The sequence below is a fragment of the Phacochoerus africanus genome, chromosome 10 (assembly GCF_016906955.1).
Source record: "Phacochoerus africanus isolate WHEZ1 chromosome 10, ROS_Pafr_v1, whole genome shotgun sequence".
Lineage (NCBI taxonomy): Eukaryota > Metazoa > Chordata > Mammalia > Artiodactyla > Suidae > Phacochoerus > Phacochoerus africanus.
Genome location: NC_062553.1, coordinates 11573050 through 11585430, shown reverse-complemented (window position 1 = coordinate 11585430; position 12381 = coordinate 11573050). Strand labels below are relative to the sequence as shown.

At 46.1% G+C, this 12381-nt stretch overlaps 1 protein-coding gene across 10 annotated transcripts in view; it reads left to right on the top strand.

The window, feature by feature from the left end:
• Window positions 1-11532, top strand: part of LDB2 (LIM domain binding 2) — a 395302-nt gene extending 383770 nt beyond the window's left edge. The window contains exons 6-9 of one of the 10 annotated variants that reach the window (XM_047798537.1): window positions 878-1001; window positions 4299-4450; window positions 7142-7284; window positions 10156-10286. In XM_047798537.1, the coding sequence (XP_047654493.1) occupies window positions 878-1001; window positions 4299-4450; window positions 7142-7246 (381 nt within the window). In that variant the 3' untranslated portion in view covers window positions 7247-7284; window positions 10156-10286. Of the gene's footprint in view, window positions 1-877; window positions 1002-4298; window positions 4451-7141; window positions 7285-9896 lie in introns of all 10 variants that reach the window. The other 9 variants (XM_047798538.1, XM_047798539.1, XM_047798536.1 and 6 more) reach the window with 9 other exon arrangements.
• Window positions 11533-12381: the final 849 nt, after the last annotated feature.

Genomic DNA, 12381 nt, shown 5'->3' with positions numbered 1-12381 from the left:
GATTGCAAGGGCAAGGGGTGCCTTGTTCCAAGGTGTGGTCCTTGAACCCTTAGAAACCGCCCTCTCAATGCAGCCGTGTTCTGATAGGCTTCCAACGGAGAAGGGATTCAGAAAAGTCCAAGGCAATCTTCAATAGATTTACTTTCTTATTTCATTCATTAATCTTTGTCGTCAAGTGTCTTGGACCAAAGTACAGCTGGGAAATCTAACCAAAGGAGGGAAGAAGGTGGCCGTGTGCAGAAGCAGGGGAAAAACTCCCACCCTGAATGAAAGTCAGCATTTGTCACTGACACTCTCATCTCTTGTCAAGTACAAATAAGTACATGAACAAAAATAAAATAGTGTTCATCGTGGCCCTCTCTAAGAATTAGGATCAGAAACCTACCTGGAGTCCTCCAAAACTTAAAAGGATGGCTTTCACTGCCATATAATCTACATAGTCTAGCATTGTAACCCACAGTGTGTGAGTATACAAACAGCAACAACAGCAGAAACCAGAGTAGAAGTCAGGGCATGCAGTGCTGCACGGAAGAGAGTTTTTTCTTTAACCAGAGAGAATCATTTGAATTGAGACTAGAACTGCATATATCCACCCGACCGTCTGCACAGAACATGTGGGTATGTTGTGTGTGTGTGTGTGTGTGTGTAAATCACATTCAGCAATAGTTATGATATTATAAAGCCTAGTAAATTAAGTGGGCATTATCAAGTGTTGGTACTATTTCTTTTCCTCTAAACTTCTATAGAGAAAATCAAAACCAGGAGGGGGAAAAAAAAAACACCTTCAAGCTTTCTAATGGATTCCAGCTGTTAACATTATTTATTGCAAATGATATGATCAAGTAGTGAAACGCGGCTGTCTTTGAACTCCCTGCAGTTGTGTGTAATACTGGAGCCAATGCAGGAACTGATGTCCAGACATAAAACTTACAACCTCAGTCCACGAGACTGCCTGAAGACCTGCTTGTTTCAGAAGTGGCAGCGGATGGTGGCACCGCCAGGTACGACCTTGTCCTTCATGCTCAGTCCCCAAGCTTCTTCTGAGGCTTCTTCAGGGGATGAAGGGATGTGAAAAGGAAGTGATCATCCATCTAGTTCGTGAAAGATTTTCTAACCATGATGTCAGACTCAGAGATACGGGATGTGTCAAGGACAAATATCCTCCCCCCAGTCACCTCAGAGACTCCACGGTCATCCCTCTATGGTCTCCCCACTCTCTAGATTAGGACCGGAAACCCTCAGAAGGAACCTGATTTATATAGTGTTACCACGAAGACATGAACAAAGCCAAAATTAGAACCAAGGTCCCCTGTCTCTCAGTCCAGGGGTTGTTCCACTGGACAAAACTGGTGGCCTCTCATGACTTGCGATGGGTTTGTTTGTTCTTTTCAGAATGACAGAAATTATAAAAAGAAAGAGAGGGAGGGCAAAAAGAAGGAAGAATAGGAGGAGGCAGAGAGAAAGAACGAAGGAGGGAGGGAGGAAGGAAATGAATCCATAAATTTGGCTGTATTTTTAAAAATGCCTAATATCAAAGGGTACGCTGATCATGAAGAGAATACGTAAAAGACTCCATTTCTCTCACTTCCCTAGAATGCAGTTTAGATACTAGAGTCTCCTGCTGGGGTTCTGAAATTACTGCTTCAAGTCATCATTAATTGTCTTTCTATCTAATACATTTTCACTCCCAGGCGTGTGTCGAGCCTCATTGATCATAAAAGCAAAACGTATCCATTCACTAAGAATTATTTTTATAAAGAGTAATTATTAACACGAGGCACATAGCTTTCTGAATCGCAAAATATAATGGTCACCTTCTGCTGGTAATTGGCCAGGTGTTTTATATAAAGTGAATAGAGCAGATGTAACCAAGTACATATTTAGAAAGCTGAGAAAAAATGGGCATTATTTTACATAGAATAGTTACCTCTCCATCTTAGGGGAATTTTAGACATTTAGAACATTATTTTTCAAATACATTAAATGTGCTTAAATTGGCCCTATTTTCTCTTTGAATATCCATAAGCCTTTATGGGAAAAAAATTCACTCGCTAAATGCTTCATACCCTTATATTTCCCAACTGATGCACATGTAATTCATGTATTATTGATTATTTCTGTCATTCATTCAACAATTATTTATTGAGCCCTTACTAGGTGCCAGGCACTGCTCTAGCCACTGTGGGTACAACACTACATGAAACAGTTACGAATTGCAGCCCTCTCAGCCCTTCCATTCTCTTATTGAATCCTCACAATAACCTTATGGGTATTTCTTGTTATTCCCGTTTTACATAATAGCCCTGAGATTTAAAGTAGTAATTTGCCAAAGTTAGCTCTAAGCTAATCAATGAGGCTTATGTCACAATAGGTTTTTATGTCTTCAATTCATGACTCTACCAATAGAGCCACCTACTGCAGTGAGAGTAATCTAGAGCATATAATTTAGGTTGATTTCCCCAAAATCCCACGAAGAAAGTACAGATTTTTTTCTTTTTTTAAATAGCAGATTTCAATTCAAGTCAAGGGAAGAAGACGCCTGTCAATGGGAAACCTGGGTATTTGCTTGACTTTCGAATGTACTGCTCAACTCTCCTCCAACCCCATGAGCTGGAACAGTTCCATTTCCTGTTTCCATAACTGTCAAAATAAGCAGCATTCATAACATCTCTATGGATAGAGGTGTTAGACCCTTTGGTGAAAATCTTTAACATTAAAATATTTATAAAAGAAAATATGGTTGATAAATAGAAACATAATCTTCTTCATCAAAAGTCAGGAATAACATGATGGCTTTAGGGCTCTGAAATGGGCCCTAAAGGAGACCACTCCTCCCCCCCCCCCCGCCCCCGTCCATCAGAAGCAGCATCAGTGTGTTAAGAAAATGCCAAAAAAAAAAAAAAAAAAAGGAGTTCCCGTCATGGCGCAGTGGTTAACGAATCCGACTAGGAACCATGAGGTTGAGGGTTCGGTCCCTGCCCTTGCTCAGTGGGTTAACGATCCGGCGTTGCCGTGAGCTGTGGTGTAGGTTGCAGACGGGGCTCGGATCCCGCGTTGCTGTGGCTCTGGCGTAGGCCGGTGGCTACAGCTCCGATTCGACCCCTAGCCTGAGAACCTCCATATGCGGCGGGAGTGGCCCAAGAAATAGCAACAACAACAACAACAACAACAACAAAAAGACAAAAGACAAAAAAAAAGAAAAAAAAAAGAAAATGCTACAAGGTCCCCCTCACTTAGTTTCAGTATGGCCCTGGCTTACCTTCTCTCCATCAGAGACGGATCTGGAATAGGATTAGCAAAAAGGATGCTCTTAACATGCCATTTCCAACTCATTGAGTAACTGCCTGGAATAGGCTTTTGAAGATTTCTCAATCTCAAAACAAAGATTATAATAGTATATAATTAATAGAGTTGCTATGAATATAAAACAATGAAATAGAAAATATTAAGAATATGAACACATTGAGTAATGCCCACAATACATAATACATAAATTCTTTTTAACCATACATTTCCTTGAGTCCTTATACTTTCAATGATGTTGCCTTCTCCTTTGGGTCCAAAATTTTTTTTTTTTCTATTTCTAAACAGACACTTCTGAAAGAGGTCTAGCTTCCCTTCATTAATATGTTGGCTGTAGCATACTAAGACACCTTCTCCCCAGGAATTTTGAAATTAGTTGTGTCCTTTAAACACCAAGGTCCAAACCATTAGTATTTCTACTGAGCTTGGGAATCCCTAAGTTGCACATTGATGGCTGATGGAATGGACCCTTCCTCTTTTTAGCATTTCAAGGTGTAGTAGAGCTGGGCTGCAATATGACATTTAACCAGTAGGTGCTGCTGTGAGTCAGTGGTTCACTAATTTAACTGCCAGCTTCTCTCACCCCTCAGAAGTTCCCTAGGAATCCCAGAGCCCTCCTTTTGCTATAAAAAGAAGATACACCAGAGAAAGAAAATTTTTTCCCAAAATTCATAACAGTAACAATGTTTTAAGTTCAAACTACGAGAGTGGTATAACTCATCCCTAAGTTATGTTCATAGGCTCCAGACATAGAGATAAAATCAGAAAGAACAATTAAACCCAAATCTTTCTATCGAGAGACCAAAGAAGAGTTTCAATCATTTTGTGCTAAAAAGAAACCATCAGCTTTCTTCTTTTATTTTTCATCAAGTTAAAAGAAATGGAAAAAATATAAATGGTCCCCTCCTTTCAGGGTGCAAAAACAGCTCCCTTGCAGGGCACCGTATCCTGGGGTCGCCCTGGAACTGATCCTTCTACCATTTTCCTTCCTGCAGCAGAACCCACAAGGCAACCAACAACTAAACGGAGAAAAAGGAAAAACTCCACCAGCAGCACGTCCAACAGCAGCGCTGGGAACAACGCCAACAGCACGGGCAGCAAGAAGAAGACGCCGGCCGCCAACCTGAGTCTGTCCAGTCAGGTACCTGTAAGTCTCGCTTTCCTCTTAGGCCTGACGTCCTGCCTTTGTCTGTCTCCCGAATCCAGGGGCCCCCAGGAAAGTCTCTTTGCGCTGCCAAGACCTGGGCGGGGTGGGGCGGGGGGAGGGGAGGGCATCCCCTGCAAACTGGGAATTAAAAATAGGAAGGAGAATGCAGAGCCTGGGCTGCCGTGGGACCTGAATTAAAAAGCCATCAGAGTCGCAGACAGGAGATATGTCACTTCAGGTTTAATTAAAATATCTCTTTAGCAGTGTGCCTGGTGGCATAAAAGGGGCTCTCAGCACCATCGCAGGGACCCTGTGCTCCACTGGCAACAAGCGCCCTGGCACTCGAGCTCCAGGTTGTCATTTGACTCTAACCCCCCACCCACCTCACGCCACCCCCACAGGACACGGGCATCCCTTTCTTATTTTAAGACTCAGGTAATGAACTCAAGGCCACGAAAAATGCAGCTCAGTGGATTTTGCTTTAGCAGGTTCATGAGCTTAGGGGGAGGGTCCGCCCGGGTTTGGTCTCAACTTTCTTGACCTCCTGACCCCTGTCTTTCATGTCTGGGTCTTGACAAAGGAAATGGGCCACTCAGAGGGAGCTTCTTTGAACTCCAAAGCTGACCGCTGAGGGGGTCCCCATAGAGTGTGAACTGTGCGAGAACTTTCTTCATCTCCTATAGTTTCTTCCCCATTTCTCTCCTTTCTGCCTAATTCCTTCCTGACCCCGACTGCCTCATCCCACTATGAGACCACTTAGGCTTTTCCATTCTCCTGCTTCCTATGAGCGTTTCTTGCCCCTTCTTCCCACCATAATGGCCTGTGGCTTCTCCTTTGCTGCTGTCCTTGTCACCTCCCCATTCCTCGGGCTTTTGACTGTCCTTCAAAGCCTGGGATTTGCGGGGTGCCTCCTAGACACCCTCTAGACACCATGTCTTCAAAAGTTGCCCTTCCCTGTGACCTCCCACAACCAAAGCTGTTCTATCTTTTCCCTCTTTCTCACTCTTCCCCCTTCTCGGTCTGTTGTCCTCATACTTCTCATTCAAACACGCCTCCCTCTCTCTCCATGTCAGAGTGGACCTTCCTTTCCAGGGGATTCTCCACTTACTTTTAAAGGTATCTTTCACGTCTGTCCCCCGCCCGCCCTCTCCCATTTTCCATTGGAAATTCCTGAGAATTTCCTGGCCTCTCCTCCCACCCTCCATAGGCAGAGGGTACGGCTGCCATTCTCACTCCATTAGAAAGAAGGACGCGTGAGAGAGTGGACAGCCGATGGGGTAGGTGCCAGTTTAGTTTTAAGGCCACTAGGAATTGCGGCTCCTTAAATAATACCAGAGTCACCTCCGTTTTTTTTGAACTGGGCTGTCACCCCTGAAGAGTCAGGGGAAAAAAAAGTCAAAGGAGGAAAAAAACAGTCTTTATTAAGGTGCTAGCAAGTGATACCTACTCCTGGTGAAGCCGGAAAATGCATAGAAGGAAGTGGTCAGGTGTAAATAAATCAACCTAAAATATGCACACAAGTAGCCCATTTATTCATCTCAGTCTGGAGTTTTAGAAACGCGCATTTGTTAGTTTTCACGAACAAAGTACATTCCAGAGAAACCTGGAACGCTGGCGTAGCTACTTAAAGAGATAGTGGCTGCAAGAATTCCCATCAGTTCACCCAGTGTTTTCTGAGCTTCTGCTATGTGTCCCCCACTATACCAGGTGTTGGTAACACCAAAACTTTAAGAAAACAAAACCAAAAAGACCCAAGCCCTGTCATCCTGTCTAACGGATGATAATCAACAGGTTTCCTCTTTCCTGCCAGCTCAGTCTCCTGGTGTCAGCTCACAGGATACAGTCTTGAGAAGATGCTGAGGCCTGGACTGGATTTGGTGGGCCATCCACTAGGGATGTCTGCCATGTGCAGATGAGCAGCCTGGTGGCCCCGTTTCTGACATACTTGGCCCCCAGTCAGAATCATTTCCTTTTTTTATAAAAAAAGAGCATCCACTCTTTTTCTACCCCAGTATGCTCTTGTCCTCCCAACCAACAACTGCATTTTGGTGGAAGAGACCTGTGTCAAGAGGCTCTTTAATGAGTTGACCCTTTGAACAAGAACTAGGCGCCCTTAGAAAGTGTGAGCAGAATGTCTGTGCTATCCCGATGCCATGCAATCAAGGATTTTTCACTAAGGAGAATTTAGAAATGGCCCAGAGAGGGAGTTCCCGCTGTGGCTCAGCAGGTGACAAACCCCACTAGTACCCATGAGGATGCAGGTTTGATCCCTGGCCTCACACTAGCAATGGTGTAGGTCGCAGATGCAGCTCAAATCCCAGGTGCAGCCTCAAGAAAAAGAAAGGAAGGAAGGGAGGAATGGCCGAGAGAAACAGGGAAGTTATCCAGGTTAGGAAAATGTGCACATTTCCGTAAGTACTCCAGCTGAATGAACGCCAAGCACAGGTGCCGGCTGGTTTGCAGAGACCACATCTTTTAACCCTGTCTCCCAAACGACCAACACCCCTCTCCTGTTTAAATAGAAATGCAATCTGGAGGCCTTGGCTGCCTCAGTCCCAAGGCTCAAAGAGATTGGGCGCGCCACCGACCACAGCTGTGGTCCGCCCAGCTGCCCCGGCGGCAGCAGCGTGTGTGACCGGCGGCGAGGGCTAGGGTTTAATCCTTGGATTCTGCTTCTCACTCCATGAGCAGGGGCTAGGAGCGATCCCGAACTGCAGCCTCAACCCTGGGAGGGATGGAGACCTGTATCATTCAACAGCAGTGACCCCTTCTGGCCAATTTAAGGAGAAGCATTGAGGGGCCCTGAAAGGAGTCACTTCCAGTCCTCCTCAGAGGTTGGTGGTCCTTGCACGGGGGATTCGTGAGAGGATGTGACACGGGTGAGAGCTGGTGGCACCTCCAGGCTTCTAGCGAGGAAGAGAGGGCTGCCACATGGGGAGTCGAGGCCATAGGGGTTCCTCTCATCGGAACCGACAGCGCCCCCAGTGGGACCCACCACGAGCGAGTGGAGACGGGGAAGGAAGGGCGACCCTCAGGGCCAGTGTTGAATGTTGAGGGGAGGGGCGGATTTTCAAAGATGTGCGGGTGTGGGGAAAGGGGTGCCAGCCTCCCCTTGTTACAGGGAGCCCCGAACGTATATCACGTGGGAGGATAACGGATCAAGCCTGCCTGAGTGGACAACCCTTAGGCCAGTTCAGAGCTTTAGAACAGCCAGGGAGAGTCGTGTGCCTAACTGTGTCGAGGCCTCCAGCATCCCCGTGTGTATTAAGTCCTTAGCACACGTTTCTTTTATAACTTGCCATCTGTTCATCGCTCACACATACTCACACGCATGTACCCACACTCGCACACGTACGTGCACGATGATGTACCCAGGTGAGGATATTTTTTATAATCAGAAAGGCAAATGTGGCATTTCTCTGAAATGTAGGATGCTCAGAAGCATCTTTGCCTGGGCCTCTTTTCCAGCTGTGTTCCTGGCGCAAGGATACACCAAGCATTTTATGAGCCCCTTTGGAAATGATTCAAATCACTCTTTTCGTAGTATTTTCTGGAATGACTATTCTTTTCTGATACCGTGAAGGCCTCTGGAGTGTTGGGAACCTCTTTCTTAATGATCACGCTTCCGTTGGCTTCTTTTTCCAAATCATGCTGACCTCCTCACGTTCTCCGGGACTCTGGCCATGACCTTGGACTCACAGTACTAACACAGACCCACCTGTCCGTTCTAACAGTCTTCTCTTGCGCCCCCCGCCCCCACACCCACCTTGTGCATGTGTTTTTTCCCAGCCCTTCAAAGCGTGCTGCACACAGGTCATGAGATGGGATTAACCTCAAGTCATCCTCTGCTCCATCTTAACCCAGTCTTCCACCTGCCTCTGTTCCTGATCATAAGTGTGGCACTTTTTTTGTAAGTGACAAAGTAGCACTTTTAAATCCTCAACACTCCAAGGGGTCAGGTGGAGGCCACGTGCCATTTAAAATTCATTCTTGCCCCTCAAGAGGCTCTGCCTGGTTTGCATCTCACGTTGCGTCCTCGCACGCCCCTCACATGTCGCTGTCACATCTGGCTCTTTGGTGCATCGTAAAGACATTCTTGGAAGCACACAACTGAATATCCTGCCAGCACCTCGCTGGCTGAGCCTTCCCAGGTCATAGTACAGGCGTTTACTTCATTTGGGGGCCTTTCTCCTTAAAAATCATTGCTCTCAGCTCCCGAGAGAGATGAGTCTGAAAACACACAGGGTGAAACCTATCCATTATCTCCCCCTCATTCCAGGGGAATCAATCAATCAAACAAACAAGGTTTTCCATCCAAAACAAATCTTGGTCACTAAGGGATTTATTCAACTCGCACCTTCAAAAGTCTAGAAGGGTCCTGGAGGGCCTGTTGGACTTTGTCCTAACCACAGGCAGAATTCTGCTGATATTCTGCCCCGGACAAGCCTCTCTTGCCCCAGTGAAAAGAATGTTTGCCCAGCTGTCAAGGCGTTTCATCAAATTAGCCTCCCCATGAGGAAATGCCCGCCATCAGCGGAGGCTGATGGCAGCCGGGCACCCTCCTGCAGACACGGCTCTCTTCAGGATCCACCCGACAAGTATCCCACCCCGTGCCCAGGTCACCCGTCAACCCTACACGGCCCCCTCTGAACAGAGAGGCTGGAGCGGTGCCCTGTGTGTGTGCTTTCTTTTCTGAGGTCCCCATGCCTCTGCCGCAGTGGCCACCACGATCCTCCTGGCCATAGGAGGTGGCTCCCTTGTCTGCACGGAAGGCCAATTTGTACTTGAAGGAGGGATTAGATGGATTCTTCTTGCATGCTTCCATTTCTGATGACTACCAGCTTCATCAATGTAATTATAATTAGCTCTCTTCATCTTCCTTTTATGGCACCAGCTGGACAGACTGGTTCTCTTTACTGCCCAGATTGGTGGCAGGGTTGCCTGTGTGGAGATAGGTGACAGGCACCATGGAATAACAGATGGTAAATTCAGGGCTTGTTGGCAATCAGCAGGTTTTTGCTAATGACTTAATTAGCTATGCAAATTGTCAAATCAGTGTGAACATTGTTTTTATCGAAAACTTTACCTAAATTAATTACCATAATTAAGTAGCAGAATGTCAAGGATATTGGCTGCATCAAAGGGCCTGGCTGAGTAGAGGCAAGAGAGATCTGTCTTCAATTAAAATGTATACCGTCCTTGGGACAGAGAAAAACGCCATTTGGAAACGGGATTTGCGAAAGCTGCAGAAAACTGCACTCTCCCCGTGTTGGCTGCTAGTTTCCAAAGCCATCCCGAGGCCCTAAGTAAAAAGCGGTGGATCTTTGGAGGTCTTGCAAAAGCGCCCAGCAGAAGGTTCCACAGCCCTCTCAAGAGTCCCCAGTGTCGGCAAGTGAAGAGCGTGGATTTTTTTAATGTTGAAAAATCCATTTTTTTATTTCTGCAGATTGCTAGCATTGCTCGTTCTCCGGTGTCAGGCTGCGCACTAAGGACATAAACTCGCGTGGTTGTTACACGTCAGGAGGCGATGTTTATTTCCCGTAGAAATCAAATATGCGTCTTGGCCCCCCGACCTTGAGACTTGACCCCGGTGTCCAGGACACGAGTGTGTCTGTCCTAGCTGCCCCAGCTCCTCCCACTAGGGTTTTAAGCTGAGCTTCTCTCTCCCAAGGTTTCCCTGTAATAATGTCAGCTGCTGTTCACAGGATGTGATGGTGGTAGGAGAGCCAACTCTGATGGGAGGTGAGTTTGGGGACGAGGACGAAAGGCTAATCACTAGATTAGAAAACACGCAGTATGATGCGGCCAACGGCATGGACGACGAAGAAGACTTCACCCATTCACCCGCCCTGGGGAACAGCAGCCCTTGGAGCAGTAAACCTCCCGCCACTCAAGAGACCAAATCAGAAAACCCCCCGCCCCAGGCTTCCCAGTAAGATTGATGGGCGCCAGAATCCGTGTCACTCGCCCCGTGGGTTACACTCACTAGTTCACATCCTTACTTAACAGGAGAAGAAGGAGGAGACTTTCAAACCGTCCCACGTCAATACCGATTTCTAAACCACAATGATCCGAGTTTCTTGCTTTGCTTTTTTTTTTTTTTTTTTTTTTTTTAATTGAAAGGATCATTCTAAATACACTTCCATGACCCCTCCCGGGAGGCCTTGACAGGTAACACAGATACTGGCACGGATCGTAATTAAAACCAGAGCGAAGGCTAGGGCTTCTCTTGGCTCGGTTTTGCCCACGTTTGTTAAATGTCCTTCCCCCGCCCCGCCCCGCCTGCATCCAGCCAAGGCCATACCGTCAATCAAGCCTCCGTGCTCAGAATCGCATTCTATGCCGAACCCAACTACAGATGACTTTTTAATATTGTAAAATATTTTCTGCTTTTTTGACTTGCATCTGAGAGTTTCTTGTTTCAGTAAAAAAAGAAAAGGAAAAAAAATCCGCTTTTGGAAAGTAATTTAAATGTACCTTTATATATTTGTTTCCTTCATCCTTTTCGTTCATTGGGGAACAGCTAAGAGGGCCCAGCAGGGTAATTTATGGCCAAGCTAATGTCAGGTGGTCCTCGAGCCCGAGGAGGTTCAACGGAGCCCGAGTGCTGAAACAAGAAATGTCTTTTTGTCATCAAAGACACCGAGGCAGACGTTTATGTAAAGAAAGGTGCTTGGCCCCTTGAGAATGTATGCGTTTGTAAAATTGCTGTTGATCCAAATATTTTCAAGCCATGTAATCCATTCATTTTGTGGGCAGTTGAATAAATCTGAAATTCTTTTTGTGGGTTTTTTTTTTTTTTTGTATTGTATCTGAGTTGACTGTTGTTTCTTTTTCATAGTATATTACCTGTATAATATTTTGTAAAGCCCTCACCTGGTTCTTTTATGGGGACTTTTCTTTGGGGGCAATTCCAGTGTATTTATGTGAAACTTTATAAAAGAACTAATTTTTCCATTTGCATATTAATATGTTCCTCCACCCTTGTAAAGACACAGTGGCTCCGTGTGTTACAAAACAGCTGTATTTTATGTATGCTTTACTGATAAGTGTGCCAATAATAAACTGTGTTAACGACCAAAGCAAGTGCGTCCGGGTGTTTGTGAGCCCAGGTGGAGAAACCGGACCACTACGATGAGAAAGACTGAGCTGGGATTTATGGCTCAAACTCCACAGAGAGGGGAAGTGGGAGAACTCTGTCATCTTTTAAAAGTGTGGTTTCTTCCCCTCCGGCTTCCTGCAGTTTCCTTGGGCAGACACAGGGATGTATCTCTGTGCCAGGTACTGTGCTGGCTGAGAGCACAGGATGGGAAAGGAAGAACTCACCAGCACCCCTGGAGCTGGCCGAACGCAAGGGCAGTAGCTTCTGCCTGCTGCATGCTTACTCTGTGCCAAATACCGCTGTTTACGGTCCACAGGTGTTATTTCAGCTAATCCTCACCACGCCGCCAAGTAGGCATTTATTTAACCCCTCCCCCTTTTAATTGCTTTTTAGAGCCACACCCGCAGCCTATGGAAGTTCCCAGGCTAAGGTCAGAGCTACAGCTGCCGGCCTGTGCTACAGCCACGGCAATATGGGATCCCAGCTGTGTCTGCGACCTATACCACAGTTCAAAGCAACACCGGATCCCTGACCCACTGAGCAAGGCCAGGGATCCAACCTGCATCCTCATGGATGCTAGTCAGATTCATTTCCCCTGGACCACAAGGGAACTCCTAATCTCCGCATTTTCAAAAATCAGTGCTTTGGTTTGCTTCTTCTTCTAAAAGATTTGCTGTACAGGGACTATGAAAAATTCACATGAGAACTTTTTGTTAAAAGAAACTTCATCATATTTTTCCACTTTGTACCCATGAGGACAAGGGAAGAGGAAATCTGTTAGTGTTAATTGAAAGTGTATGAAGTGCCAGGCCATAGGAATGTTTCATCT